The sequence below is a fragment of the Betta splendens genome, chromosome 14 (genome assembly GCF_900634795.4).
Source record: "Betta splendens chromosome 14, fBetSpl5.4, whole genome shotgun sequence".
Lineage (NCBI taxonomy): Eukaryota > Metazoa > Chordata > Actinopteri > Anabantiformes > Osphronemidae > Betta > Betta splendens.
This window is the reverse complement of record NC_040894.2, coordinates 1,122,133-1,150,048: the sequence shown is the minus strand read 5'-3', so window position 1 is coordinate 1,150,048 and position 27,916 is coordinate 1,122,133. Positions and strand designations below refer to the sequence as shown.

Genomic DNA, 27,916 nt, shown 5'->3' with positions numbered 1-27,916 from the left:
GGTAAGCAGAGGTCACAGACTGGGCTTTAGCAAAGCTCAGTGCTGCTCGAGTGTCCACCAGTCACTGCTTGTTCAGAAGCAACAACATCAGTGAAAGCGTGGAAGTCAAATGGGACTCGAGCAGCTGCTGATTGACCGTGCTGCATTCAGGTCCCCACCGTCAGAGCTGCAGTGGGGAGTTCAGGGGCAGAAGCTGCATCAGTACCATGTTACACGATCATTAGGTCCAAACAGGCCAAACCCACCAAATGCACCATCACGTCAGGACCGTGGTTAAAAGCCTTAATGAGTGAGTGAGTTTGTGTCCGTGCAGATTAACAGCGACCAGACGACTAATGCGTCCAGGTCGTCCCTGATGAGACAGACGACGACGAGCGCAAAGGAAAAGGAATTGGTATTGATTTCATCTTCCCTTCTTCTGCCGCGAAGCTAATCACACACAATGTGTGTTCATAGCATCGCTTTATGGAACAGGCAGCTATCGTTTACTTCCTGACTGGACACTTCAGTCAAGGCTCATTTTACCAGCGACTGCGTGAGGAGCATAAACGGTGTGAGAACAGAGAGCGCTTCTGCTTCATTCTGCAGAACCCTTCATTAAAACGCCATCAGATGAAGCAGCAGCGGCTTCATTCATCAAACGTATGGGACGCGTAAAGTGTGCGTCCTAATGAAGGTTCTAAACGAGCAGCATGTGGAATTCATCAGACATTTGTGAGTGGAAGCAGTTTAACGATGTTTCCACCACAGAACAAAGTGTCTGTTTGCCGTTTGTGTGTTTACGTTCTTCATGTTGAGGCTGCAGTGGAAACGTGCTGGTGTCAGATGTCAGCGCAGCATTTGGAGGCTCCTACTGTCCATCATGTTTCTGTGGCGAAGCCAAAGAGGACGAGAGGAGCTGGTTGCTTTGGAAATGGAGGAGGAAGAACCCAGTTTGTCTTATAGGCCACAAAGTCTGTAAATAAAGAGCAAATGAACAATTGTGTAAATGTAGTGGAGTAAATGTAGAGCGGCCTTTATTGGCCTGCGTGACCCGGCGCCAGCTGTCAGGCTGCGCGTGAGCCTTGTAAAGCTGCCACATGTCGTTACCGAGCCCATCCTTTCTTCCCACCAGTAAAATACACTATTATCTCCTGCTATAACTTCAATTGGTCCGAGTGAGGTCAGGAAACGCAAGATGCTCCCGCCGCTGATCGCTACGGCAACGACAGACTGTGTCACAGCTCCGTCTCCTCCTCTGGCTGTGCGACGGCTCACATCCGTATGCCGGTGGTTCCTGCTCCAGTACGGAGCCCACCAACATCAGCATCACTCCACATCTGGGAGTGGAGAGACCCGGCTTCTGCACAGCTTCGTTCTGAGCACAGATTCTTTCTTGGCACGTTCCTGTCCTTTTGTTCCTCCGGTTCCTCTGTAGCTGCCGTGTGGAGCGTCTCGGCCTTTTTTTGTCCCAACCTCTGAGCTGCTGCTGCATCTTCTTTAAACTTCTGCATCCTCTTTCAACAATAGAAATATTTTCCACTCAATCACATCTCTACAAACATAATCACGTTGGCTGCTTAAAAATACTACAGTATGTATTCGCTGTCACACAGGAACCTGAGCAAAGTGGAGATAGTTTAGTTTGCATCACCATGGTAACAGCAGCACTGGCATCCTGTGCATCATCAGGACGATGGTCCCACGTAACTGAGCCCGGTGTGAGCGTTTTACTCTCCCTCTGGTCACTCATCTGTACACTTAATGATTATTTGCCAGACTTTTCATGGCATGACAATAAAGTTGCATTGATGAGAGGACAGGCCCAAAAATAAAAGCTCTGTAAACCACTGGGTCCACATGTTCCCTGTGAGCTGGCCCAAATCAGACTCCTGCTCACACTGCTGTCCACTCAGAGCTCAGGAGGAGGCGCAGGACAGACGACTGCACTGAGAAACGCAGAACACAGCTTAACCAGCTTAACCAGGTGGGTTGAGTTACTGTAACCAGACAGGCTAACTGCAGGTTAGCTTAACCAGGCGGGTTGAGTTACTGTAACCAGGCGGGTTGAGTTACTGTAACCAGACAGGCTAACCACAGGTTAGCTTAACCAGGTGGGTTGAGTTACTGTAACCAGGCGGGTTGAGTTACTGTAACCAGACAGGCTAACTGCAGGTTAGCTTAACCAGGCGGGTTGAGTTACTGACGTGATGGACCCCCGGACTCTGAGGATAAGTGCTCAGCTTTGCTTTGACCTTCACCAGGCTGTTATTCACCTCTGGCTTCAGCTTCGGCTGCAAAGAGCACAATCATCCAATGTGATGATGAAATACTGTAGCTGGCTCTGTTTATCAGCTGTGATCAAACCACTTTCCTGCTTCGCTGTCGGAGAGAAAAACAGCAAAGTGGGTAAAAGTAGTCAAATAATATAAAGGCTCGAATGGGAAAATGCAGCAGTCCATGGAACGTGATGTGAGGAACCAGCAAGCGCTGACCTCAACCAAGCTTGAACCCGGAATCAGTGGACCACAGTCAACACATGGCTTCACACCCTGGACCCACTGAGTCCTGGGACTCGCTGGAGTTTTGTGTTCTGGTACTAAAACAAACTGGTTTAGTACCAGCTCAAACAGAAGCAAAAGCAGCTTTTCTAAATGATTCTGTACTTTACTGTGTGTAAACGTGCATCAGCTGCAGGTAAGTGTGACCTGACAGCATTGTGGACCTGCCGTCGGACGGGTCGGACGAATGGGACGGTCCCATTACACACCTTTAGGCAGGAAACTAATTGGCCTGAGTTGATGTGTTGGCTGATTTAAGGACGCTCGTTCAGCTTTTCTCTGCCTCTTGGTGTTTTAAGCTTTAAACTCACCTTTGACTTTCACCTGCTGATGCTTTTTTGTGTTGTTTTGTTTAGTTTTTTTTGTCTGTCGTTATAATTAAACTCCCTTCATTACTGTCAATTATGCCCGTCTGACTCTGCTTCCTCAAAATGGCTCCAGCCTTCGATAACAGTACAGAACAGACTGCAGGGGACGATGTGAGAAGAGGAGAAGGAAAGAAATGTGACAAGAGAGGAAGGATAATTGGAAGCGAGTCCTCGGTATGAGACGTGCTATCAGCAGCCGCTCGGCTTTGATGCACTCGCTGAGTAATTACCACTCCACATTATGGCACTCGGGCTCTTTCATATTCTGCAGAGGCGAATCGAGGATGGATGTGTGGTCAAAGAAGAGCATTGTAAAAGAAAGAATGTTCATTTTTCCTTCTTGTTCGCTTTCATATAGGAATCATTCTAAGTCAGTCGGCTGTGTTGAAACTCACCAGCAGTGATCAATGCGTGTGCAGATCGGCCCACGTTTGCAACCTCAACATATTTAGCCACAAGATGCCAGGCGTGCAGAGATTAAAAGACATTAATTAAAGAAAATGTGGAGGTTTCAGCTGTTTGCTGGTTATTTTCCTGAAGCTACAGTCTGATGTTACTGATCTCTTTCCTCAATTAGAGCGGAGGTTCAGCCAATGTGCAGCTGAGGCCACATCAGCGTCTCTACAGAGCTGCTGCTCCCAGACGGATCAAACAGCTCCAGACTCAAACTACTGCACAGCCTGTTGTATGTTTAAAGGAGGAGAATAGAAACCAGGCAAGTGATGCGTGTTACCAGAGGAGTGAAGCTCCCAGCGTCACCTTGTTACGTACTGTGAGGAGCAGCAGACGGTTGAAGGCTCTAAACCAGACGCGCAGATGAGCAGACAAAAAGTCCATTTTAAAGCTTCCACTGATTCAAAAACAACACGCAAATGAAGAAGTGGTGGAGTCGTTAAGGTCGCATTATTAATGTGCTGTAGCTTAGAACGCTATCGATCCCAGGACGGAGCCGCCATCATTGGGGCGCTGACCTGCAGAAGTTCAGTTAACACAAACTCATTAAAAGTCCTCGCCAGGTGAACGCACGCTGGAACCGTCCTCTTCCTCCAGGGTCTGATTTATTCTGGGTCATTTATGAAACAGCTGCTGACCTTCAGCCTGTCAGCTCCCACCAAAGCCTTCATCATAGGTGTCACAACAGAAAAGGCCTCAGAGATGGGCTGCTGCTCTGTAATGAGCAGCGTGTGTTGGTATTTTGAAGCCTCCCTGCAGCTCAGAGCGAGACTTCACTCTGTGGACGCGCGGGCGCCTGAAGCTGACCTTGTCTTTGTCTTTTAGCTCCAGGGTCAACTCGGATGTTGAATAAAGTCTTTTTTCTCAGAAGTGCCTCTGAGGACTTTTTTATGGAGCCAGGAAAGATGGGACTGAAGCCAAAACGCTCCCAGGGCCGCTCTGCGCATGAGGAGTCGAAGTATCTGACAAACAGGAACAACGAAGCAGACGCAGACGGCTGTTGAGTCCTTCCACATCTGTGAACAGCACAAAGGAGCTCTGAGTCCAAATAGGAGCTTTGTGCGTGGGCGTGTTGGATCCTAATGCTATGGGTTTCCCATGACTTAGCGAAGTTTTGAGTGGCAGCTCTGCAGCTGCAGCTTTCACACGTGTCACTGCCAGGACTATTTTTAGTCATGTCCTCTGTGGAGGCGAATGGCTTCTGCTTTGACTTTCACTGAAGTCCTGAATGCATCAGGCTGATGGCGTCGGTGCCTCCATCTGTGGTTCATCATACACTGCGCTTGTTGTGGTGCAAAGTTAAACCTGCACATCCAGCATCCGTCGGCCTCAGCTGCCAGTGTGCGTCTAATATCCATGCAGTCATGAAAGCACCTCCATGATCTTCCTCTTTATGTTTCGTCAACCTGCCCAGCCTCAGACATATATCCTCCCGACTGCTTCAGGCCCAGACATTTATTCCCAGCTCTCTATCCTTGGGAATGGACACCGTTAAGCCGTAATAAGACCATAAAAGACACTCCAGAGTTAGTGCGTGGGGAGACGTCAGACTGGAGAATTTATTCAGGCCGAGACAGAGCCAGTCTACATTTCATGGTTTTATCTAGAGTGAGAGGGAAATGTGCTGGTGTGCGAGGGGCCATTGGATTCCTGTCAGCTGACCACGTTAAGGAGATGATGAAGAATCCATTAAACCCAGTGGCTGCAGACACAGTACCACCAGCCTGTGTGTGTTGGATTGTGTTTGTGAGACTTAATTGCTTGTCTGGTTTTCACGGACTGATAATTTAAGTAGCAAAGTCATATTATTGTTAAAATACAGGTATCACCAGAAAAAGGAGACGTTCAGAGCCAGTCCTGATCCCAGCGTGCATTAAAGTAGGCAGCGCTGTCAAAGCTGAGAAGATCCTCAGCAGGCGTCCAGCTCAGGTGGAACCAGCAGGAGACAGGACTTAAGGGCAAACAGATGCTAGTTCTATACCAAGGTTTCTCTAAGTGGAATCACAAAGAAACAGGGAATTTCATCATCTGTGCGTATTGTTATTATCCCATGGCGTCCGTGACCAGGGCTCACGGCACCAGTGGGTCTGAAGGAACATACTGGTTTTGTTGGTGAGCGCCGCCTGTAGAAGCCTGGAGATAACGCTGGCCTCCCTCACACAGCGACGGCAGAAATCCACAGAAGCAGATTAGATTGTGCGTGTGGTGGTCGGAGGAGGCTCAGCGCTGACAAACGAGGCAGCTTCCAGAGCTCCGGCGGCGGCGGCGACGATGAGTGCTTCCCACAGGCGATGGAGGAGCCCAGAGACAGAGCGTCTGTGAGGCAGAGACTGCAGTTAGCACTAGCGCGGCGCTAGCGTCCAGCAGTAGTGGATCCAGGATCCTCCCAGGGATGACGTCATCCCCGCATCTGGAGCAGGTGTGTTCGGCCAATCAGCAGCTGGACGCGCTCGGCTGATGTGAGGCCTGTTTGCCTCCACCAGCACTCGCTCCAGACTGTGACTGGAACAGCTGCCGTCGCACGGCGTCGGAGCGGCGCGGCGGTGGTGCTGCGCGGTGACGACGGGTCTTTGTGTGTTTGCTGCTTGTCGTTGGTGCTCACGCGGCCATATGGCTCCTCTCATTAGCGCTTTAACGAGCACTGATTGAAGGGGAGGGGTGAGAATTCCCACGAGTCCGTCTGTCCATCCAGCGGCCACGTAAAAACTGCAGCCTGCATCCGTTTGTCCTGTTCAATTACATGTTGCATTATTAAATATTAGGAATGAATCGTTTCGAACATGTCCCACCTTTTGAGGACCACGCTTCCCTCAGAATAATAATGAGGCACGTGAGTCGTGACTTTTTGATCATGCGTTAGCGCTGCAGGCTCAGATCCAGGGCCTCTCTCTGCTCTGTTCTGTCCAAATCCTCCTCCAGCTCTCTCTGACCTGCCGTAATGAGATGAGGCCCAGCTAAATATATTTCAAGATAATGTGCACTCTCACTGTCCTGTTGTGAGACTAAAGCCCGGCCCCCGAGGCCCCGCTCAGTCCCAGAGCCTCATCAGCTGTACATCAAGCCCAGCGTTCACCTTCATCCTCATCCTGTTCCTCCCTGGGTGTAAACGCCACCGTTAATAGGAAGAAATTACTCCAAAGACAAAAAGGGCCGAAGAGGACACGAAGTGAGGCTGAGGCGCGGAGAGACCTTCCTCACGCTAATTCATGTCGTGTGTAAACGGCAGGAGAAGCCCTGCAGCAGATTGATGAGCCAATTCCCTGCCCTGGACCCCTTGAGCATGTCCAGCTGCAGCCTGCAGCCTTTTCATTTATAGACGGACACATCCACGAAAGAAAGAAGCTGAATGCTTATAAAGGCTTTTCATCCAAAAATTATAATATTATTAAAGAAATGTCATTAAGTTGAGTCAAGACGTTTCGCTGACGTCACCACACGACAGTTCCTACACAAATCCAATTATAATTTATCACACAATTCACAAGAGCTGAATCGTCTTTAATGCGGATTAATTTGTTTGTAAACAGCGGGAGAATTAATCATGGTCCTCCAGAAGAGGCTCCAGATGTTGAACATCAGGAGCTAAGACGCTGCGGCGTAGGCAGTCGAGTCCACCTTAGCTGGTAATTAACATTTAACGTTAACGCCTTCACGTGGACAAATTGGATTTTTGTCTGGGTTCATTTGTGCTGTGAACCTGTTCTCTGTTAGTGGATTAGACCAATGAACACATTTATAATCAAGTTACCAATTCGCTGGGCATAATTTGCCGTTTGCTGATGTTCAGTAATTACAGACGCAGTCGCAGGCTGACATTTGCAGTTTGCTTTCAGTCCTTCATCGTGTTTCATTATTAACTTGACACACTGTAAACGTGGGAACACTTATTTAAATGGTTTGCTTTGTTTCCTGCACAGACATTCAGCCCTGAAAGCATATGACATATCGTCATCTATGAAACCAAATCTGTTGAAATCATTCAGCTCATTTACATCTTGTTCCTTTTCCTCACAGTCACTCGTGCATCACTGGACTGACGCTGTCGTTTCCTACGTCCAGTGAAGGAGACCATCTGCTCGGCTGTGGCTTTTCTGTTGTTTTTGTCTGTTCTCCCACTTGATGACGTTCCTTAGTGAAGGTTGTGCGGAGCCAGATGTTGGAGGTAGAGCTGGAACATGTGTGTGTGATGTAAGAGCAGAACAGTAGTAGATGGTGATGATGATTATGATGATGATAATAAGGATGATAAGGACGACAACCACGATGATGACGATTACTCTCAATGTCCTGAGGAAACTAAACAATGCAGTTCAAACACTGGCCCTCTTTTCTTGCTCCGCTGTTTCCATCCAGTACAGAGTTGTTGCAGCTGCTGTTGCTGTGATTGATGTGTGATAGAAGGTGAAGAGGCTCGAAGCTGTGGTTGTTTGGGTTGGTTGTACAGTAGATTTAACAGAGAAAAAGCCTCCTGGCACCACCTCAATGAGCTGGAAGCTAGTTTACATAAGTCACTGGAAGGTTTCACTCACTCCAGTAATGATTTACACGTTCTCTGGTGGAAGGGGAGGGATCGCTGCTTCTGTAATTACACAGACCATTTAGCCTCAAACACAGCTGACCTACACTCTGCGCTGTCCCTGAATGCCACACAAACATCAGCTGAGCCTCACTGAGTGGATGAAGCCTTCAGGTTCCCTGTACGTCAGCAGGTTCATGTAGCGGGTCAACCCAGCAGCACCGGTTCCCCCGGCTCACGTCCTGCCACCGGCGCCTCAGAACTCACTGACGAGTTCCTCAGAGTGTAGAAATACTGCAAATATTCCTTCTCCTCCTTCTCTATCTGTTTTATTTACTCCTCTCACTTGGGCCTTTTTCTCGTTATCCACCACGTTTCTCGTTCCTCTCTGTCTTTGTTCTACCCTCGTCTCAGTCCAGGCAAAATGAAATAGTGTCAAGTGAATCTTGGTGAGTTGATTTATCAGAGCAGAGGGTCGGCATCGGAGGGAGAAGTGAGAACGGCTACTCTAAAAACAGAGGATGTGCAGGAGGGAGGATGAAAAATGGAGAGAGGGAAGAAGACAAATGCAAAAGAAAGGGAAAAAAAAACGGAGATGGAGAGGTCACATGTACAAAGTCCACTGATTAACTTATTTTTGCTGGAGGAAGTAAAAAAATAAAAAAGCCGAAGTCATCGATCCCTCGTGCATGTGTTTGTGTATGTTTACGAGGCAGAGAGGGAGGAAGATGATGAGAGCAGAGGGTGAGGAGAGAAGTGTGAGTGTGGGTGGGCGCTATCGATCGAGGCTGCAGGCTCCTCATCGACTGACGGCCGATGAAGACTGATTACGCTGCAGTTAAGAAGGGCTGCTAATAGTCAGACAGGTTCCTCCTCCTCCCCCGAGACCATCAGCGCCACCGGCACCGGGGCGGAACCGGTAGCGACTCTGGGAGCGGCAAAAGGAGCGGCACCGGGGGCGGAACCGGGAGTGACTCTGGGAGCGGTGAGCGGAACCAGGAGCGACTCTGGGAGCGGCACCGGGTGAGCAGCACCGGGGGCAGAACCGGGAGCGACTCTGGGAGCGGCACAAGGAGCGGCACCGGGGGCGGAACCGGGAGCGGCACCAGGAGTGGCACGGGGAGCGGAACCGGGAGTGACTCTGGGAGCGGAGAGCGGAACCAGGAGCGACTCTGGGAGCGGCACTGGGTGAGCAGCACCGGGGGCAGAACCGGGAGCGGCACCGGAAGCGGCACCGGGAGCGACTCTGGGAGCGGCACAAGGAGCGGCACCGGGAGCGACTCTGGGAGTTGCACCGGGAGCGGTGAGCGGAACCGGGAGCGGAACCGGGAGCAGTGAGCGGCACCGGGAGCGGCACCGGGAGCATTGAGCGGCACAGTCCCGTATGAACACCAGTCTGACGTCGGCTTCGTCTGACGTGTAGGACTGTTGAGCAGAACGTTCAGAGCAGATGGATGAAGTCTCACACTGGAAACCAGCTGCTGCCTCCAAGGGACCAAATCAATCTGAAGTTCAGTTTGCTTTGGAAATCGCTCATCAGTGATGTAGCGTATGTGCATCCGTCACAGCTAATGGGCTGCGTCATTAAAGTATAATAGTTAATTATAACACGAGGAGCAAATGATCCTCGTGAGGCCAGAACAAATTGCTGCTTCAAGCTTCAGGCTCAGGCGTCGAAGGGCTTTTAAGCAGAGTGTGGGCGTGACTGGTTCCAGGTTCTTTGTGGAAGAACCGCCACTTGGGCTCCAGGAGGACAGAGGGTCCAACGCCCTCACAGGCCTGTTTGCTAACGAGCGGCTCCCGTCCACCTTGGGGCCTGGCTAAGTGCTGGACGGCTGCTTGTCTCTGCGTCGCCGCCACACGTCCTGTCATCCAGACTCCGGCGGTGGTTAAAATGCTGATCGCTGTCGAGCTCGGCTGTCACTCCGGCGCCGGCTCCACGCTGTCGGCATATTTAGGCAGGAAATGAAAGAAGGCAGAGCAGAAGCTGAGGAGCGATATGACCCACGGTGCATCATTTCTATTCACCTGCAGCCTGGAAGGCCGGCGGATCACAGCCGGCCGCGCCGTGCGGTCCCTACAGTAGAGATGTGACAGCGTCACAGTAGCTGCTTGGCTGAAGATCCATGAAGAAGAACTAACGAAATCACAAGTCGTCAGCGTCTGCGTCTGGTTAATTAATCACGTTGATTTTGGGTCCGTGTGAATCGGCTCAGAGCTGATGACTGATCACAGAGCACGGCGGTGGATGTGGGACAGGAACTCACCAGGAACCAAATCACAGACGAGCTGCAGGCTTTGGGTCCAGGTCTCTGCTCACTGCATCAGAGGCTCCTTCCTGTGGTCGGATGTGACACAGCTGCAGGACGGAATCATGTCCATTCATTCGTTTGAGAATGGGGCTCTGGGGACAGACCTGCACCAAATGTCTGTATGTCTGTTGCATGTGGACGCTGTGAACAAAGCAGGATGGGCCCGGTTTCATCCTTTAAACTAGCAGCTTTAAGGCAGAGTGACAGGCAGGAAGCAAAGAGCTTTTTGTTCTTTTTATTCCAGCTGAGAGCTGGATTTCTAATGTGAAGCTCCTGTTTCATCTTCACGGGCTGTTCTGCAGGAAGGAGGCAGTGACATGCGCCGAGGCTCGAACTCGATTTAAATATCACCACAGCTTTTAGGAGCTTTGTAACCGTCCGTTTGTTATGCGTCTCATGAAACCTGGGTGAAATTCAAGCTTTAACATTTAAAGGACGACAGGTGCTTTCATGTTTGTCCTTAATAATGTTGATAATTACTGTGTTTTAAAAGATTCTTATTGCTTCAGCCTGTGTGTTTGAGTGAAGCACATAAATGCTGCTTTACGTCCACTCCTGCTTCTGATTTCACCTGTTGATCAGTTCAAACCTCTGCAGATTGAATTCCCTGTTTTCTACATTACCATTGTTTTCTGACAAGGACAAGACAAACAGCTGAAGCCGAGGAAATTGCACATTGTGACGTTTAATTTGAAGTCTCCGGCTTCATTCACGGCTGTTTGTTCTGTTGCTCACTTGTTAAAGTCTTAACTCTAATCTGCATATTCCTTCCAGTGCGGTGACGTGCGCTGCCTTTAAATGTCTGGATCGATCGGACGGGAGGGTTCTGACGCTGCGTTCTGTGGTTTCAGGGGCCGAAGGAGCCGTGTTCAGCAAATCTGTGGAGACGCCACACGTGAGGGCGGAGCCGTTCAAAGAGCTGCGGTGAGGCATTCATTCATTCACTCATCCACTCATTCACTCATGCATTTTGAACCTAGATCTTTCTGGACGTCAGGGTCTTTGCTGACGTGCTGCGGCTGCAGTGCAGTAGAGACGCGGTTCACGGAGGCCTCGGCGCTCCCCCGTGGACACGCATCTCACTGACTGCCTGTGTGGGCGCTGGAGGATGTCTCCTCGGTGTAAATGTCTTGTTTATCATCTCTGCTGTCAGATGTGATGACAGTCCATCAGAGCAGAGAGGGAGGGAGAGGAATGTTTATGGAGGTGAGAGAGAAAGACAGCGAAGCAGAGACGGGATGGACTGAAGTCAGAACCACACTCAGGGTTTGCTTGTTTTAGGTCGTCACTTCATTTTGGCCCATTTGACCGCGTGTCGGTTCCGATATAAACGACACCTCCACTCAGGTCAAGGTCGTGATGTGGATCATGACCGTGTGATCCACAACCGCAGGGAAGTGCAGCCTGGACGAGACCTCTTCTGAAGCCAAGGTCACCAACGGGCCCCAGGAAGCTCTTTTATCCACAGCACAAGGAGCCGCTTTGATCTGCAGTGAAGGGGAAGCGGCGCCGAGTAGAAGGAGCATTTAGAAAGACGGGAAGGAGCTGCTAAAAGTACAAAGTGTGCAGATTAAATAACTAGAGGCAGAGAAGTCACGAGTGACAGCGGCAGGACTTGAAAGGACAGTAAAGGATGGGAGAAAACAAAAACAGAATATAATGTAGGGAGGAATGAAAGGAGGAGACAAGTGGGAGCGTGGAGATAATATAAAGGAAGAAAAATGGCTCCATGTGTCAGAGGAGCTCCACAGGAAGTAGGCGTTGGTAGCGAAGGACAAATATCTAATAAGAGTATTTCAGCGGTTTGTGCACAGACTGAGCTGAGATTCATCAATCACTGCTGGTTTCCTTTCAAATCGCACTTCAAACAGTGAAGAGCGACTAAAGAGCGACTAAAGAGCGACTGAAGAGCGGCTCGCGATCGCTGCCGAGCGCCGCCGCCGCTGTGATGTGACGGCTGCTCCTCTTCTGTCTGTGTTGAAGGGGCGTGAGCCCGTCCAGGATCTAATGGGCCCGACCGACCCGCTGGCAGGTAGCGGTCCAGGAGTCAAATCCTGTTTGTGGGCATTGAAGAACCCACACACACGTGCACGTCTGAGAGGAGAACGGACCTGAAGCGAGAACCTGAACCTCTGGCTCAGTTCTGGAGCCGTGTCCAGTGGAGGCGGCCTGAGGTTCCGGACGCTGCTGGACCCGTGCAGGACCTGAGTTCTGTTTGCTGACTGGGACCAGAGGCTCCGTCGTCTTCTGTCCGTTTCTGGCCTTGTTTCACCTCCTTCTCGCCTCGTTTACGCCTCCTCTCACCGTTTCCTGACTCGCGCTCCTGTTTGACCTCATTTTGATTTGATTCTTTGCTCTCTGTTCGACCTTTTTTATTTCATGTATCATTTCATTTAACTGCAGCCGCCATATAAACACTTTGCAGATAAGAACACTTCAACATAAAGGAGGCAGAGAACCCATTCCTAAAAATGATGGAAGCTGGAGTTGGACTGCACCATCACTCGCAGGAAACAAGGAGCGTCAACGCTGATCCTCGTCCTCCTCCTCGCCCTCGTCCTCAACTTCCTCCTCCTCCTTGCCCTCCTCCTTGTCCCTCTCCTCGTCCTTGTCCTCCTTGTCCTCCTCATTCTCCTCCTCGTCTTTCTTGTCATCCTTCTCCTCCTCCTTGTCCTCGTCCTCCTCCTCCTCGTCCGCCTCCTCTTCCTTCTCCTCCTTGTCCTTGTCCTCATTCTCCTCGTCCTCCTTGTCCTCCTCCTCCACCTCCTCCTCCTCCTCCTCCTTGTCCTTATCCTCCTCCTCCTCCTCCTTGTCCTCCTCCTCCTCCTCATCCTCCTCATCCTCCTCCTTGTCCTTATCCTCCTTATCCTCCTCCTCCTCCTCCTTGTCCTCCTCATCCTCCTCCTCCTCGTCCTTATCCTCCTTGTCCTCCTCCTCCTCCTCCTCATCCTCCTCCTCCTCCTCCTTGTCCTCCTCCTCCTCCTCCTCCTCCTCATCCTCCTCCTTGTCCTTATCCTCCTCCTCCTCCTCCTTGTCTTCCTCCTCCTCCTCCTCATCCTCCTCCTTGTCCTCCTCCTCCTCATCCTCCTCCTTGTCCTTATCCTCCTCGTCCTCCTCCTCGTCCTCCTCCTCCTCATCCTTGTCCTCCTCCTCCTCCTCCTCCTCCTCCTCCTCATCCTCCTCCTTGTCCTTATCCTCCTCCTCCTCGTCCTCCTCCTCCTCGTCCTCCTCCTCCACACCTGCAGCTCATCTCACTAACTTAGTGGTGTGTTCTTCACCTGCTGGACCTGTGGAGCGATCAGCTGCGGTGGCGTTGCTCAGATTGCCATTTAACCTGCGATCAGCCCGTTTCAGCGGCTCACAGCTCCTATATGTGTTACACCAAACTACTCTGACCACTGTGTTCACACGGTGCAGGAAACTCAAAGTCAAGGACGAGGAGCAAAAAAGCTGAGAACTTACAAATATCAGACCTCTGACGTGTGAAAAACCTGCAGTCACTTCTGTTGTTATCTGAAAGCAGCAGATATGAGCAGTATGTTATTAACCTTTGATCCCTGTGCTAGATATGAAGTGTTGCCAAGACACAGCAGAGAAAGGATAAGAAAAATAGAAAACAAGAAGAACTGGATGAAACTTTATCGATCGCTGCAGGTAAATGAGGTCACGGCAGCCGAAGAAGTAAAACGTGAAACAGGAAAGAATCAAACTCAGAGGAATGAAAGCAAAGCCGAAGCTCGTGAAGAAACGCAGCGGGTTCAGGTTTGACCAACACATCGGGTCGGGTCTCGCCGCAGACGGGTCGACCCCGTTCCCATGACGACCAGACAGCAGATACAAAGTTGTTTTGCTCAGTATTAAAGATTAATGGGACGTTTTTAGAAACAATTTGTTATTCAAAGCAGACGCGTTAGATTGCTGCCTCTAATGTGACAACGCTTAACGTGAATACTAATGAACAGTGTCAGTTCTATTGATGAAGCCGAAACAAGGAGATGATGAAAGTTCTTCCAGTTTAATTAACATGAATGAATAAAAAAACAACACAATGATGAGGTTTTAGTTTATATGGCTTGAATTAATTATCGTATTTTCACAGAGTTGGGCTCAGCGTTGATCTATTATACAGTTGTAACAATGTAACAGCTGACGATGATTATGTTGATAATACTGATGATGATGATGATGAGGGTGATGGTGATAGTGATGCTGCTGCTGATGTGATGATGGTGATGATGCTGCTGATGCTGATGATGATATTGGTGATGATGAGGATAATGAGGATGATAGTGATAATGCTGACGATGTGATGATGGTGATGATGATGAGGAGGATGACGATGCTGCTGCTGCTGCTGCTGCTGCTGCTGCTGCTGCTGCTGCTGCTGCTGCTGCTGCTGCTGCTGCTGCTGCTGCTGCTGCTGCTGCTGAATTGATGATTCATTGGTGATGATGAGGATGATAGTGATGATGCTGAGGATCATAGTGAGGATGGTGAGGATGATGATGCTGAGGAGGATGATGATGATAAGGAGGAGGAGAAGGAGGATGATGATGATAAGGAGGAGGAGGAGGAGAAGGAGGATGATGATGAGAATGAGGAGGAGGAGGATGATGGTGCTGAGGATGCTGAGGGTGAGGATGATGATGATGATGATGATGATCCATCATGAGAGGCAGCCGATGTCAGCTGATCATGACTCCTCGTCGCGTCCAGCAGCTCCTCCTCCACTCGGCGTCCACTCGGTTCCTTCTTCTGACTCTAGCTTGTAGCACTGTGACAATGTGACAGCCCGCGTCAGCCTTCCATCCTGTGCATGTGGTAACACCCAGACAGTGGCTTGTCTACAAACATCCATGAGACCCGACTAACGATGCCTCTGCCCCCAGGTTGGAGTCTCCCACCCGCTCCCTGATGATGGAGGCTCCTAAAGGCATCCAGATCCTGGCCGAGGCGGGCGACATCCAGGCCATCTGCCGCAACGAGCTGCGCCTGGAGTCCAAGGATGGAGAGGTGCGTTCACGTCGGTCCGGGGGCAGCAAAGTGTGATGCTGCTGAGTGTGTGTCTGAGCCCGTGGACCAGCTCTGTCGGAGCCGAGTGTTTTCCTCCTCTCTTCCTTTGCTTTGCCTCCCACCATCACGCTCTGATTCCTGTTTGAGCCTTAGTTTTCCATTAATCCGTTCTCCTCCCACTTTCCCCTCCCTCTGTTTGTCTTTAACTTTGCTTATTTATCAGTGCTTTTATGTGTTTGCTCATCACGCTGCTTCTTTCTTCCTCTCCTCTCGCTCCTCGTTCCTCCGACCGTCCCCTGATTCGCTACACACATCAGTCCTCACATTCATCACGGTCGGCTGCGCTGATAAAAGGATTTCCCTCCTTAGGTTGCTCCAGTCGTGTCATGTCAGATCTGTTATAATCAAGGAAGGAGGATTAGGGAGAAGAAAGTGTTTAAAAGTTTCCCACAAAAACAGTTTCATACATTAAAACAGCTGATAGGAGACTGATGAGAGAGAGCGAGCGAGAGAGAGAGAGAGAGAGAGAGCGAGAGAGAGAGAGGGAGGTGCCCTTGGATTCAGCCCGGTCCCATTCACAGGAGCCACACTGGGGTCCAGAGCGTGAGGTGTGGTCAGACCCAGTACGGCTTTCCAGCGGTTCCACTCCACCCGCTGCCTCCGGTGCTGGAGGATTTGTCCAGCAGCAGCTGTCTGAGCGTTCCGGGCCATTTGGTTCCGATGCCTCCCCGAGGCGCCTCATAATGGCTCCTTTACCTTTTTACGGCTGGACGGCCCGGTCTGCTCCGGTCCATGTGTGTCAGCGGGAGGCACCAGACGCCCTCGTTCACTTGCTTGTGTTGTTCTCAGTTATTACAGCATCCGTGGTTTTTAAAGATCACAGAATGTGGGTTCTACGGCGTGGAAGTACCGGTTGTGCCTCCTGTCACCAGGCGATAGCTGGCGTCAGATAAAGAGGCTCCTGGTGCGTGTCAGCGGTCCTTCACTGCAGCCCAACACAAACGGAGCTCTTCATGCAGGCTGAGCCTCCTCCCCCCGGCTGCTGTCGGGTCCCAGAGGCCTTATTGTCCAGTTTAGCACAGGAGAGAATTAGGAGCTCAGCTCAGAGAAGCCGGAGAATTTGCTTTGAGAGCAATTACAGACGAGAGTCGTGCGGTTCAGCCGAGGTGAAGATGAAAAGCAGGAGATGAGCTTTTAGTTTGCAAAGACAGAAAATGAGCCAATCTCCGGGTGCAGAGCCATGAATCTATGGAGATTAAACACACAGAGCAGAGCTTTTCTGGACCTGGAGGTGAGTTAAGATGTGGCTGGTTCTGTGCCAAATGTTACACATCCTCCTGAGCGGGCCGGGTCCAGCTGGGCTCGGGCCAAACACATTCATTTACAATCAGTGCAGACAGAACGTCCATTTAGCCCAGACACCAGCAGCAACACAGTGAAGAGTCAAGCAGACGCTCTGTAGTTTACACTGCAGCCACTGGCTCCAGGCTCCAGCCTCCAGCCTCCAGGCTCCACAGCCTCCAGCCTCCAGCCTCCAGGCTCCAGCCTCCCTCCAGGCTCCAGGCTCCAGCCTCCAGGCTCCACAGCCTCCAGCCTCCAGCCTCCAGGCTCCAGCCTCCAGCCTCCAGGCTCCACAGCCTCCAGCCTCCAGCCTCCAGGCTCCAGGCTCCAGCCTCCAGGCTCCAGGCTCCAGCCTCCAGGCTCCAGGCTCCAGCCTCCAGGCTCCAGGCTCTAGGCTCCAGCCTCCAGGCTCCAGCCTCCAGGCTCCAGCCTCCAGGCTCCAGGCTCCAGCCTCCAGCCTCCAGGCTCCACAGCCTCCAGCCTCCAGGCTCCAGCCTCCAGGCTCCAGCCTCCAGCCTCCAGGCTCCAGGCTCCAGCCTCCAGGCTCCAGGCTCCAGCCTCCAGGCTCCAGGCTCTAGGCTCCAGCCTCCAGGCTCCAGCCTCCAGGCTCCAGCCTCCAGGCTCCAGGCTCCAGCCTCCAGCCTCCAGGCTCCACAGCCTCCAGCCTCCAGGCTCCAGCCTCCAGGCTCCAGCCTCCAGCCTCCAGGCTCCACAGCCTCCAGCCTCCAGCCTCCAGGCTCCAGCCTCCAGGCTCCAGGCTCCAGCCTCCAGGCTCCAGGCTCCAGCCTCCAGGCTCCAGCCTCCAGGCTCCAGCCTCCAGGCTCCACAGCCTCCAGCCTCCAGGCTCCAGCCTCCAGGCTCCAGCCTCCAGGCTCCAGCCTCCAGCCTCCAGGCTCGAGGCTCCACAGCCTCCAGCCTCCAGGCTCCAGCCTCCAGGCTCCACAGCCTCCAGGCTCCAGCCTCCAGGCTCCACAGCCTCCAGCCTCCAGGCTCCAGGCTCCAGCCTCCAGCCTCCAGGCTCCACAGCCTCCAGGCTCCACAGCCTCCAGGCTCCACAGCCTCCAGGCTCCACAGCCTCCAGGCTCCAGCCTCCAGCCTCCAGGCTCCAGCCTCCAGGCTCCAGGCTCCAGCCTCCAGGCTCCAGCCTCCAGGCTCCAGGCTCCAGCCTCCAGGCTCGAGGCTCCACAGCCTCCAGCCTCCAGGCTCCAGCCTCCAGCCTCCAGGCTCCAGGCTCCAGGCTCCAGGCTCCAGCCTCCAGGCTCCAGGCTCCAGCCTCCAGGCTCCAGGCTCCAGCCTCCAGGCTCCAGGCTCCAGCCTCCAGCCTCCAGGCTCTAGGCTCCAGCCTCCAGCCTCCAGGCTCGAGGCTCCACAGCCTCCAGGCTCCAGCCTCCAGGCTCCACAGCCTCCAGGCTCCAGCCTCCAGGCTCCACAGCCTCCAGGCTCCAGCCTCCAGGCTCCAGCCTCCAGGCTCCACAGCCTCCAGGCTCCAGCCTCCAGGCTCCAGGCTCTAGGCTCCAGCCTCCAGGCTCGAGGCTCCACAGCCTCCAGCCTCCAGGCTCCAGCCTCCAGGCTCCACAGCCTCCAGGCTCCAGCCTCCAGGCTCCAGGCTCCACAGCCTCCAGGCTCCAGCCTCCAGGCTCCAGGCTCCAGGCTCCAGACTCCAGCCTCCAGGCTCCAGCCTCCAGGCTCCAGCCTCCAGGCTCCAGACTCCAGCCTCCAGACTCCAGCCTCCAGGTTTCCAACCAAAACCCACTTCTCCTCTCTCTCTCTCTCTCTGTCCCCAGATCTCTCTGGACGCTCGGAGGATCCGTCTGATGAGGCTGCCTGAGGGCAAAGCCTCCGCCAGCTCCTCGTCCTCCGGGACCAGGCAGACTGTCTACGAGGTGTGCGTTTGCCCCAACGGGAGGCTCTTCCTGTCCCAGGCCGGAACCGGATCCACCTGCCAGATCAGCAACAGCGTCTGCGTCTAGGACTCTCCGTAGACGCTAGGCTGAAGGAGCAGAAACAGACACATGTGCACCTCGCAGCCTCTAGGACTGGTTCACAGACCGGACCGGGCTGACGGAGACCGACCACACGATACCGAACAATCGCAGGACAGATCACACGTTTACGCAGACGCCAACAGCCAGTGTTCCAATGCAAAATAGATCTTTCCCATCATTTTATACAAATGGGAAAAACCTTTGAAATCAGCGTTTAGTGGATTATGGGAAACTAAATTTCCCCAGTGAGCCACACAAAACCCACTGGGAGCCATTATTAAAGTTAAACTCCACCATTAGAGGCTCGACCTCAGTCACACTGGGAATAAACAGACCAGTACCAGAGGCCCAAACACTCATACATGGTATTTATTGACGTACACACACACACTCACACACACACACACACACACACACACACACACACAGGTGGAAACCGAGGTTCCACCAGAGCAGACACTGATCTGTTCCCTTTCTCCCTCCAGAGCATTCAGTACCAGAACCACTAGGGTGATCACCGGACGCCACGGGCCCCATGGCTGCGTCTTCAGGCCCACTGCCGGCGCCTCATGGGCCGCTGGCACCGGAACTGGAGGCTGAGGATGGTGGCTCTGTCAAAGCAGGGTCCGTCCCTCCAACCCTGCATTCTGCGCCGTCACTGGGCCTGAGTGATGCTTCCTTTCAGACTAGCTGTGCTAACTAGCTATGCTAACTAGCTATGCTAACTAGCTATGCTAACGATGACGACCTCCAGCTAGCGTTTGACTTGACGTCTGACAGCGCCTCCTGCCGTGTTTGCGTCACATCGCGGGTGAAGGTGTCAAACCGGGACCTGCCGCCGGTAAAGGTTCTCGGTTCTCCTCCCTGTTGTGATGTGACGTAGAATCGGCTCCGTCCTCCTGGTCGCCCTACCTGTTTCTTGCACTGCGACGTTCTGAGGAGCCAAGCGCTCTGTTGAAGGAGGGGAACTGTGCCTGTGCCTTATGTCCATGCACTTGTGGCAAGAAGAAGCACATCACAGAGACTTTCTGTCACGTGACCTCTGGTTTCAGTTCACTTTTGTCCGATTCACCTGCTCTTCTGTACGAATGCAAAGACCTTCAGCCGCACTGCGCCGGACGTGGCCGTCCTCGTCTTTGTGTTTGACCACTTCCCTTCTATATTTTGACTGATGCACTGCTAGTTCTTCTTTGTGTGAGCACATATTGTGTGTGGAAGCCTTTGTGTTGCCAGGTCTGACTGCCCTTTGGCCCACGGCCTTCGACCGGCGTCAGTAGCAGGTTCCGCTGCTCCGGCCGTGGGATCCTCTGCTCAGAGGAGGAGGAGCTCGTTACGGAACCGGAACCTTGTTATATCAGAGGCTTTTGGCCAAATAGCCCCCTGCTGTCCCAGACCCCCCCCCCCCCACACACACTCTTACCCAGGATGCATCTGAACGCCGGGTGGGAAACAGCATTTTGTTTTGCTCCACGTTATTAAATCGTCAGGTTCCAACCTCGTCGCTGTGTCTCAGCTTCTGTGTCTGTACATAAAGACAACTTTGAGTAATATTTCACAACAAATTGAAGCTGATCTGATGTATCTGTTTTTCAATACATGTAGAGAGAAATATGTCTTTTTATACGGTTGTAGATGTAAATACTGTACATGAGGCTGGCGAAGCACCAAAACTCAGACGAGGCTTTTTTCTAATGCACATCAGTGTTTTGTACTAAAAGGGCAAAGGAAGCTGCCAGCGCTGGCATGTGGAGCGACGTCTGCCTGTGGAGAACACGCGGCTTTGTTTTCACGCCTCCTCCTCCTGTCGCTGCGTCTCCTGCGGAGCTCAGGTGTGTCACGCACCTGCTGGCTTTGACTTTAGGCTTTTTGTTGTTGTTCTTTCGGGCCCGAGGTCTTTGCATTCTCTTCGAGTGTGTTGTGTGTAGATTTGTGAGCTTTCTTTTTGTTCTTCAGCGCCACAGAACACGTCGAAGGATTCTCACAGAAGCAAACACAGAAACCAAAAGGAAAAAAGCCAGGGAGGAAATAAAACTAGGGGTTGACTAGAAATGAGCAGCTTTTCTAGAGCTGAAGCAGGAAGTGGCACAAATCCACCGAGTTCACAGGGAAACACAGAAACTGATTCAACCTCATGCATCAGTCACAGTGAGAGAACAAACGCATTAACTAACAATTATGCAAATTGCAGACATGACGCTTTGACTCGGTGGACTGTGCTGCCGACCGGGCTGGGCCGGACCGGACCAGACCGGGCCGGGCCGGGCCTTGTGTGCGCTGTGCTTTTTGGTTTGCCGTCTGTCCTCAACGCTTGCATCCTTTCTCCATCTTCAGTCGAAACTGCCGTCCATGGAGGAGTTTTCAGAGATGCCAAAATAAAAGGCGTTGTTCAACCTGGTTGCAGTTTGTATTTGATTCTGATTCTTCCCTGAATAATTCTGCGTATAAAATCAAAATGTAGTTTTGTGGTTCCAAAAAAATAAGACATCACTGACTTCAAAAACACACACGCACACACACAGACACGCACACACGGACACACACGCACGCACACACGCACACACAGACACACACACGGACACACACATCTCATCCTGACTCTTTAGCTTTGTTTACAGTAGCTTCATGTCGCTGACTGACGGAGCGATGAGACAAATGATTCTGCTCTAATGTTATGACATTAATTCAGATTTGTATGATTGACTCCAACTTATTCATCTGTCTTCAAAGACAAAACCATTTTACTGAGAAACTGAAATTATACAAACCTCGGCTCATATTTCTGGGCTAGAGTCAGTTTGCGAGTGACAGTTTCATTTTAAAGATTAAGACCTGTGTGTTCTATTTGATGTTACTCCTGTAGCGGCTTCTGATTGTATCAGTGATGAACAAAGCAAACGTGCATCATCCAGTACCAAGTCACCGCGTTCGCTCTGATCTGATCTGGTCACTGACGTCTTCATCATCTTCACGAGTTCTGTCGTTTGGCTAGAACATGAGTAATCATATGTGTGAAATTGGTTTCCAGAGAAATCCGAAGCTTTTTATTTGTCTTAGAGCATAAAAGCAGTCGACAGGCAAATAAAAAGCACTAAAGCAAACAAAACAGGAATCTGTGCTTTGAAAGGGTTCTACCCTGCAGCTTTTTGTCTGCCATTAATGAGGCCTTTTATTCCAGAGAAGAACGGAGCTGCCTGTTTGGCTTTTAAGACACAAATGCAGAGGGTTATTTAAGTCCAAGACTTTTTGCCTCCGAGTGTGAAATGGAAATCGTACAAGTCCAAATCACTATGGTCACAGGACGCCTTGGAGCTGAGGCAGCGCTTTGGGGACCCACCTGTCACAAGGTCAAACATTCGATTCCTCAGCCAATAGATGAGCACTCAGCACAAAGTCACATTTTCTGAGGGAAGTGTGTCTTCATTCGTCCGTTTTGCTGCGGGTTCATCTGCGCCGGGACTCCTCTTGTTTCAGCCTTATCAGCCCAGTGAACTCGCCCGCCTCCGCGGGTTAAGCCGCGCTCTTTGTTTGGCTTATGATGGCGTCGCAGAGGGAGCGTTTGATCTGGAGGCCTGGAAAATGGGCTTTGGCGAGTCGCCTCATTAGCCAGCGTTGCTCAGAGGAGGCTAAACTTGAGCTACAGATACGCTGCAGCAAATGATAATCTGGTGTCATTAAAGCTCTTGGCCTGTGTCTAATTTGGAGCTGCTTTAGTTCACTCATATTACTGCATGTGAGTGGGACGAGCCGCTAATTGAATTTCATTTCCCCTTATTTTCTTGTCTAAACAATGTTTGACAAAAGCTGGAGGTTACAGCATTTACACAGTGGCACAGTCGTCAAGGTTCGACCTGAAGGTTTTTACCTGAGAGAAGTAATAAATCCATAAAGACCAAACCGCGTCACATAAGCAGCTACTGCAGCAGCATTAGCAGCACAGGTTGCGCTAGCGTAAGCGCTAACAAGTTCTGCCCCGCTGTAACAACAACCAATGTTTTGGTGCGTTTCTCTTCCTAGATGTTTCGCCCTTAACTGTAATAAAGGGTGTTTGTGAGCAGGTTAATCAGGCCTGTTTCTGTGTGTATCATCAGCATAAAAACACACTGATGAGACACACAGAAACAGCAAAAAGGAAGCGAATAGCAGGAGCCAACAGGTCAACAAGCATCTCCTGACTCCAGCATTCAGAACCCCCCCCCACCGGTCGGATCACGAGTCACATTCACACACGGTCAAAGCAGCGTGATGCATTTAGGCACTTTACGAAGTGTGAAGGTCGCGTGAACCTTTGTTTGCAGACGTTACGCGTGACGTCAGAACCTTCAGCTCTGACACTTTGGACTCAGCAGCTTTTTAAAGCCCGTGCAGCTCAAACAGCTCGTTTGCTGATTCTTGCTGACTAAACAGCTGTGAAGCTGCAGCTACTGTAAAACCTGTGAATGCTGCTCATTTTTATGGCCTTTCAGCGACCACAGTTATTTTGAGGGAGGATCGATGGGGCTGTGCTGGACTAATTAGATGTGGCTTTGTGTGTGTCTGTCTAAAGTTAATGGAAGCTGGTCTGTCATAACACACAGTTCTATGGTTGTCTCAGGTCTGATCGTCTAACTGGCCTCTTTTCTGAAGCTTTGCTAATGAACAGGCTGTGATGAGCTTAGGTTGGAAATCCAGCAACCTTGATATATTTTATATGGTATTTTAACTTTAAGTATATTTTAACCTTATACTTTATTGTCTGCAGAGGAAATTCTTGTCCACAAACACTGCACTTGCTGAACAATAGTAGAGATGAAACATCACCATAACAGTAACAAGCGTACGAGAAGTGACAGTAATAACGATGAAGACGACAGCGCGGCATCGCTGATCTGGGTTTGATTTAGTGATTCAGTGACTGAGATGAGGCTTCGTCCAACGCCGGCTCTGCACCTCAGAGTTCAATGTATAATTACATAGAGAGAAGCTTGAGCCCCTCATGTCTCTGCTGCAGTCTCATTGTATTCCCAGATTCAACAGCTGGATCTTCTTGCCTCTTGTGCAGTGACAAACACACTCAACAGACATTTTTCAAACCAGCCCTTTTCAGCTCGAGTGAATGCATCGTTGGACAAGATGCAGAGGCGAAAGACATGTCCAGCGCAGCAGAGAGGGACAAAGAGGCTTTTATTGTGAAGGGACGTCAGCGTTCAGTGTGCACATGCGACATCTGCCATTAAAACACAATGAAGTCTGTGTCTCGTAGACAATAGGGCTCATTACTCGCATCTGTGTGAGTCACTGTAAACGTGTGCGTCTACATTCAAACCTTGTTGAGGGGATTCATGGGGGAGCTGGGCTTTAGGGAAGCACCGGACCGGACCTCCACAGAATCAGAACCAGATGGCCGGACAGACCTGAGCCAAGCTAAGCCAGACAGCACTGAACCGGACAGAACCGAGCCGAGCCGGACAGAACCGAGCCGAGCTGAGCCACCAGCCTGGCACAGAACGAAGCTGCGTTGAGGGAAACGTGGTATAATCTGAATAATTGGTTGGAACTGCAATCACTACTATTATATTTTTAAACTGTGGTGTGTTTTCCCTCATGAACAGAAAAGCTGTTGAGCAAAGTGTGACCACACAAACGAGGACGTGAAATGTGTGAAGGAGCTGTAATAAGCTGTGATCACATGCTCGCTCCCAGCATAATGTGTGAACGTGTGAATGTGCCGTTCCCTTTTAACTTCCTGTCCTCTTCAAAGCCTCATCACCAGCGCTGCAGCGAGAACCCAGCACGTTTTATTAGGAACCATCTAACATCGTTGTTCAGACCGTATTTATTTTAATGGTGCCCTTGAAAAGTCAGTGTCCCGTGAGCGCTTTGGTTCACAGCAGTGAGTCCAGTGGTTAAAGGAGCCCAGACGAAGTCCAAACGACGAGCGCCTCCTCATTCACCGAGTGTGGGTTTGTTTGGACGCAGGACGTTCCCTTCAGAGAACCTGCGCGTCCTGCAGTGAGAACCTCTGCGTGCACAGCGGCTGGTTCTGTTCTGGTGTCTGGGCCCGTCCGTCTGCAGCCGTCAGGCTGGCGGCTCAACCCTCACCCGGCATTAATTGAGTTCACAGGCACATTATGTCGCTGTGGGGAGACAACAAAAGGCAACAAAAACAGGCTTCTCGCCATCATTTGTGTCCCTGCGTCGCCTCCTGACACTGAATAGTAAGAGAATATTAGTGGGAGATTAAGATGAATTTCTGAGGAGTTTATTTTTCCTGCGTCCCACATTTGGACGGACAGACGAGTTTGAGTGTGAGAAGCTGTGGAGGCGTCGATGCAGGCGAACGTTTGGACGAGACGACGGAGCAGGAAATGAGAGGATCTGCTGGAATGGGAGCGTTAATAACTGTCACAGCAGAACCTATTATGGGCCTGGTTCTATGGCCTCCGACCCGCTGCAGCCGCGGGTCCAGCTCATTCTCATCTGCTGCGTTGAGTCCAGCTCACATGCGCTGCCCACAGAGCCGTCAGAACAGCAGCTCCATTAACGTGTAATTAAAGCCGCTCACAGACAGGAAGCAGCGCAAACGGAGGCGCTTGTTCAGAGAGGGGCAATAATTTAGTGCGCACGCACGCACGCACGCACGCACGCACGCACGCACGCACGCACGCACGCACGCACGCACGCGCGGCGATGGAGCTGTTTCCTGTATCAGTGCAGACAGGAACCGGAGGGAAGGCGCTCATGCGTGTAATCGTTAATAAACAGCAGCTCACACACGCCCCCCGCTGTGAGAACGCGTCCGTCGCCACCGCCGGCGCTCCAGCGACGAGCGGACGCGCTCCACCCACACGTTCAGTTCTGCTTGGAACCGGTTCTGGTCCGTTACACCTGCTAATCATTAGGTGCTGGTTTCGAATGCTGCTCCAGTTACTGTTACTGCAATTCTGTGCTTTTTTAACTCGTACGATAGTTTGGGTCAACGTACGATGGCTTTAAAGCGACCTTCCCCATCAGGCATCGGGTTTGCTGTGAGCGGGCCGGTACCTGAGGTCCAGTCCTGCCACGGGCCGGTACCTGAGGTCCAGGCCAGCTGCGGGCCGGTACCTGAGGTCCAGTCCTGCCACGGGCCGGTACCTGAGGTCCAGGCCGGTACCTGAGGTCCAGGCCAGCTGCGGGCCGGTACCTGAGGTCCAGTCCTGCCACGGGCCGGTACCTGAGGTCCAGTCCTGCCACGGGCCGGTACCTGAGGTCCAGGCCAGCTGCGGGCCGGTACCTGAGGTCCAGGCCGGTACCTGAGGTCCAGGCCGGTACCTGAGGTCCAGGCCAGCTGCGGGCCGGTACCTGAGGTCCAGGCCAGTACCTGAGGTCCAGGCCGGTACCTGAGGTCCAGGCCAGTACCTGAGGTCCAGGCCGGTACCTGAGGTCCGGGCCGGTACCTGAGGTCCAGGCCAGTACCTGAGGTCCAGGCCGGTACCTGAGGTCCAGGCCGGTACCTGAGGTCCAGGCCGGTACCTGAGGTCCAGGCCAGCTGCGGGCCGGTACCTGAGGTCCAGTCCTGCCACGGGCCGGTACCTGAGGTCCAGGCCAGCTGCGGGCCGGTACCTGAGGTCCAGGCCGGTACCTGAGGTCCAGGCCGGTACCTGAGGTCCAGGCCAGCTGCGGGCCGGTACCTGAGGTCCAGGCCAGTACCTGAGGTCCAGGCCGGTACCTGAGGTCCAGGCCAGTACCTGAGGTCCGGGCCGGTACCTGAGGTCCAGGCCAGTACCTGAGGTCCAGGCCGGTACCTGAGGTCCAGGCCAGCTGCGGGCCGGTACCTGAGGTCCAGGCCGGTACCTGAGGTCCAGCCCGGCTGCTGGCGGCGGCTCCTGCTCCATCCCAGAACCTGGGCTCAGACCCGGCGTTGAACTGCTTCTGAAAGAGCAGCGGAGTCTCTCTGATCCTCCCCACAGAACCTCAGACAGTGGTGGGTGGATAAGTCACCAGAACCTGGATGTGATTTCATTATAGCGTAATAATCCTTTACAGCTCGTCCCATCCCACACGGCTGTCATCAGCTCAGAGCAGCAATAAATCTAATCAACAAGCGTCTTTGTGCTGAGGAGAGACGCTGAGAAAAACAGCTTTATTTCACCTTTACTGTGTTTTCCACTTGCTTTATGACTTTCCCACTCGGTTTATGTTCCTTTGTCCCGTTCAGGGGATTTGCATTTAGATTTTTCTTTTCTTTTTATCTTTGTTAATCTCATAAAAGACTTTGTTTTCTTGTTTGTTTCTCTTTAACCGACTTCATGCATTCATTAACAGTGACTTTCTCTGTTTTTATTGTGCTCAAAGTGTTTGTTGTTGTATGAATAGTATTTGAAAAAATGGCCTCAGTTTTTAGCTTCAGTTTAAATGACGTGTCCTTCAGGTAAAGCAGACGGAGGCCTGTGAACAGCTGACCTGCCTTTATCTGCTGAATACACTGACATACGTTAGGTTAAAGACAATGCAGTTACTCCACTAAACCAAGAATCCTGGGCCGACCCGACCCAGAACCGCGAGGTACAGTACGTGTCCGTGCAGCCTGGTAACAGAACGCCAATGATGAGCTGTGCTCCCATTGAAATTCTCTGCAGCCTCGTCTGTCTGTGAGAGGATTATAAACGCTTGTCTGAAGTGTCCTTGAGCAAACGCCGAGTCGATGCACCTGTAGACTGTTGACCTCCCTGAGACAAGAGGAGATGAAGGAGAGTGATTTGCTAAATGCATTCAGCTGTGATGCATCGGCCTCATCGAGGTCTTTGTTAGCGAAGGTTGCTGCTTAACTTGATCTAAGCACAAGTGACTTGAATGAATGTTCTTCTCTGCTTTCTTCTGCTCAGCAGCAGATGTCGCAGCGTGAAGGACAGTCCCAGACTGACAAAACCTCATTCACAGACAGCGCTTTTATCTGCTCACACCACTGGTACCGTCCCAACCGGCAGCAGAACCTTCAGCCAGGTTGCTGTTTTTCTACTGGGTTTAGTGGAGCCCACAGGAGGCCTGGCATAGGCCGGCCAATCAGAGCAGAGTGGGCGGGGCTAAGAGTGCTCTTAAAGGGGCAGCAGCTCTAACGAACCTTTTAGCCCCAACACTGAACTGCTGCTGAGTCACATCATGCAGCCGGATTAATAATCGATGGCCTGACTGAGAAAAAGGAAGAGCTGAGGAAGCGCTTCCTCCGCTGAGAAGCTGCGCTGATGCGCTCCTTCCACATTAAAGCAGCGCGCTCTCTATTGTGACTTTGTGAGTGGTATAAATGTGTGTGTGTTTGTTTAAGGCCTGGACTCATATGTGTGGGAATCTGTTCTTTGTTTCACACAACAGCAGCCAACAGAACCAGAACCAGCAAACATAAGGTCATTGTTTGAGAGGAGCCCGGTCTGTAACA

The 27,916-nt window shown here is 51.8% G+C and overlaps 1 protein-coding gene across 4 annotated transcripts in view; it reads left to right on the top strand.

Annotated features, from left to right (window-relative positions):
- The window catches only part of sgcd (sarcoglycan, delta (dystrophin-associated glycoprotein)), a 97,827-nt gene extending 76,905 nt beyond the window's left edge, over nucleotides 1-20,922 (top strand). For all 4 annotated transcript variants that reach the window (XM_029173727.3, XM_029173726.3, XM_055502134.1 and 1 more), the window contains 3 exons: nucleotides 11,041-11,113; nucleotides 15,079-15,202; nucleotides 18,328-20,922. In XM_029173727.3, coding sequence (XP_029029560.1) covers nucleotides 11,041-11,113; nucleotides 15,079-15,202; nucleotides 18,328-18,513 — 383 coding nt within the window. In that variant the 3' untranslated portion in view covers nucleotides 18,514-20,922. The remainder of the gene's footprint in view (nucleotides 1-11,040; nucleotides 11,114-15,078; nucleotides 15,203-18,327) is intronic.
- Nucleotides 20,923-27,916: the final 6,994 nt, after the last annotated feature.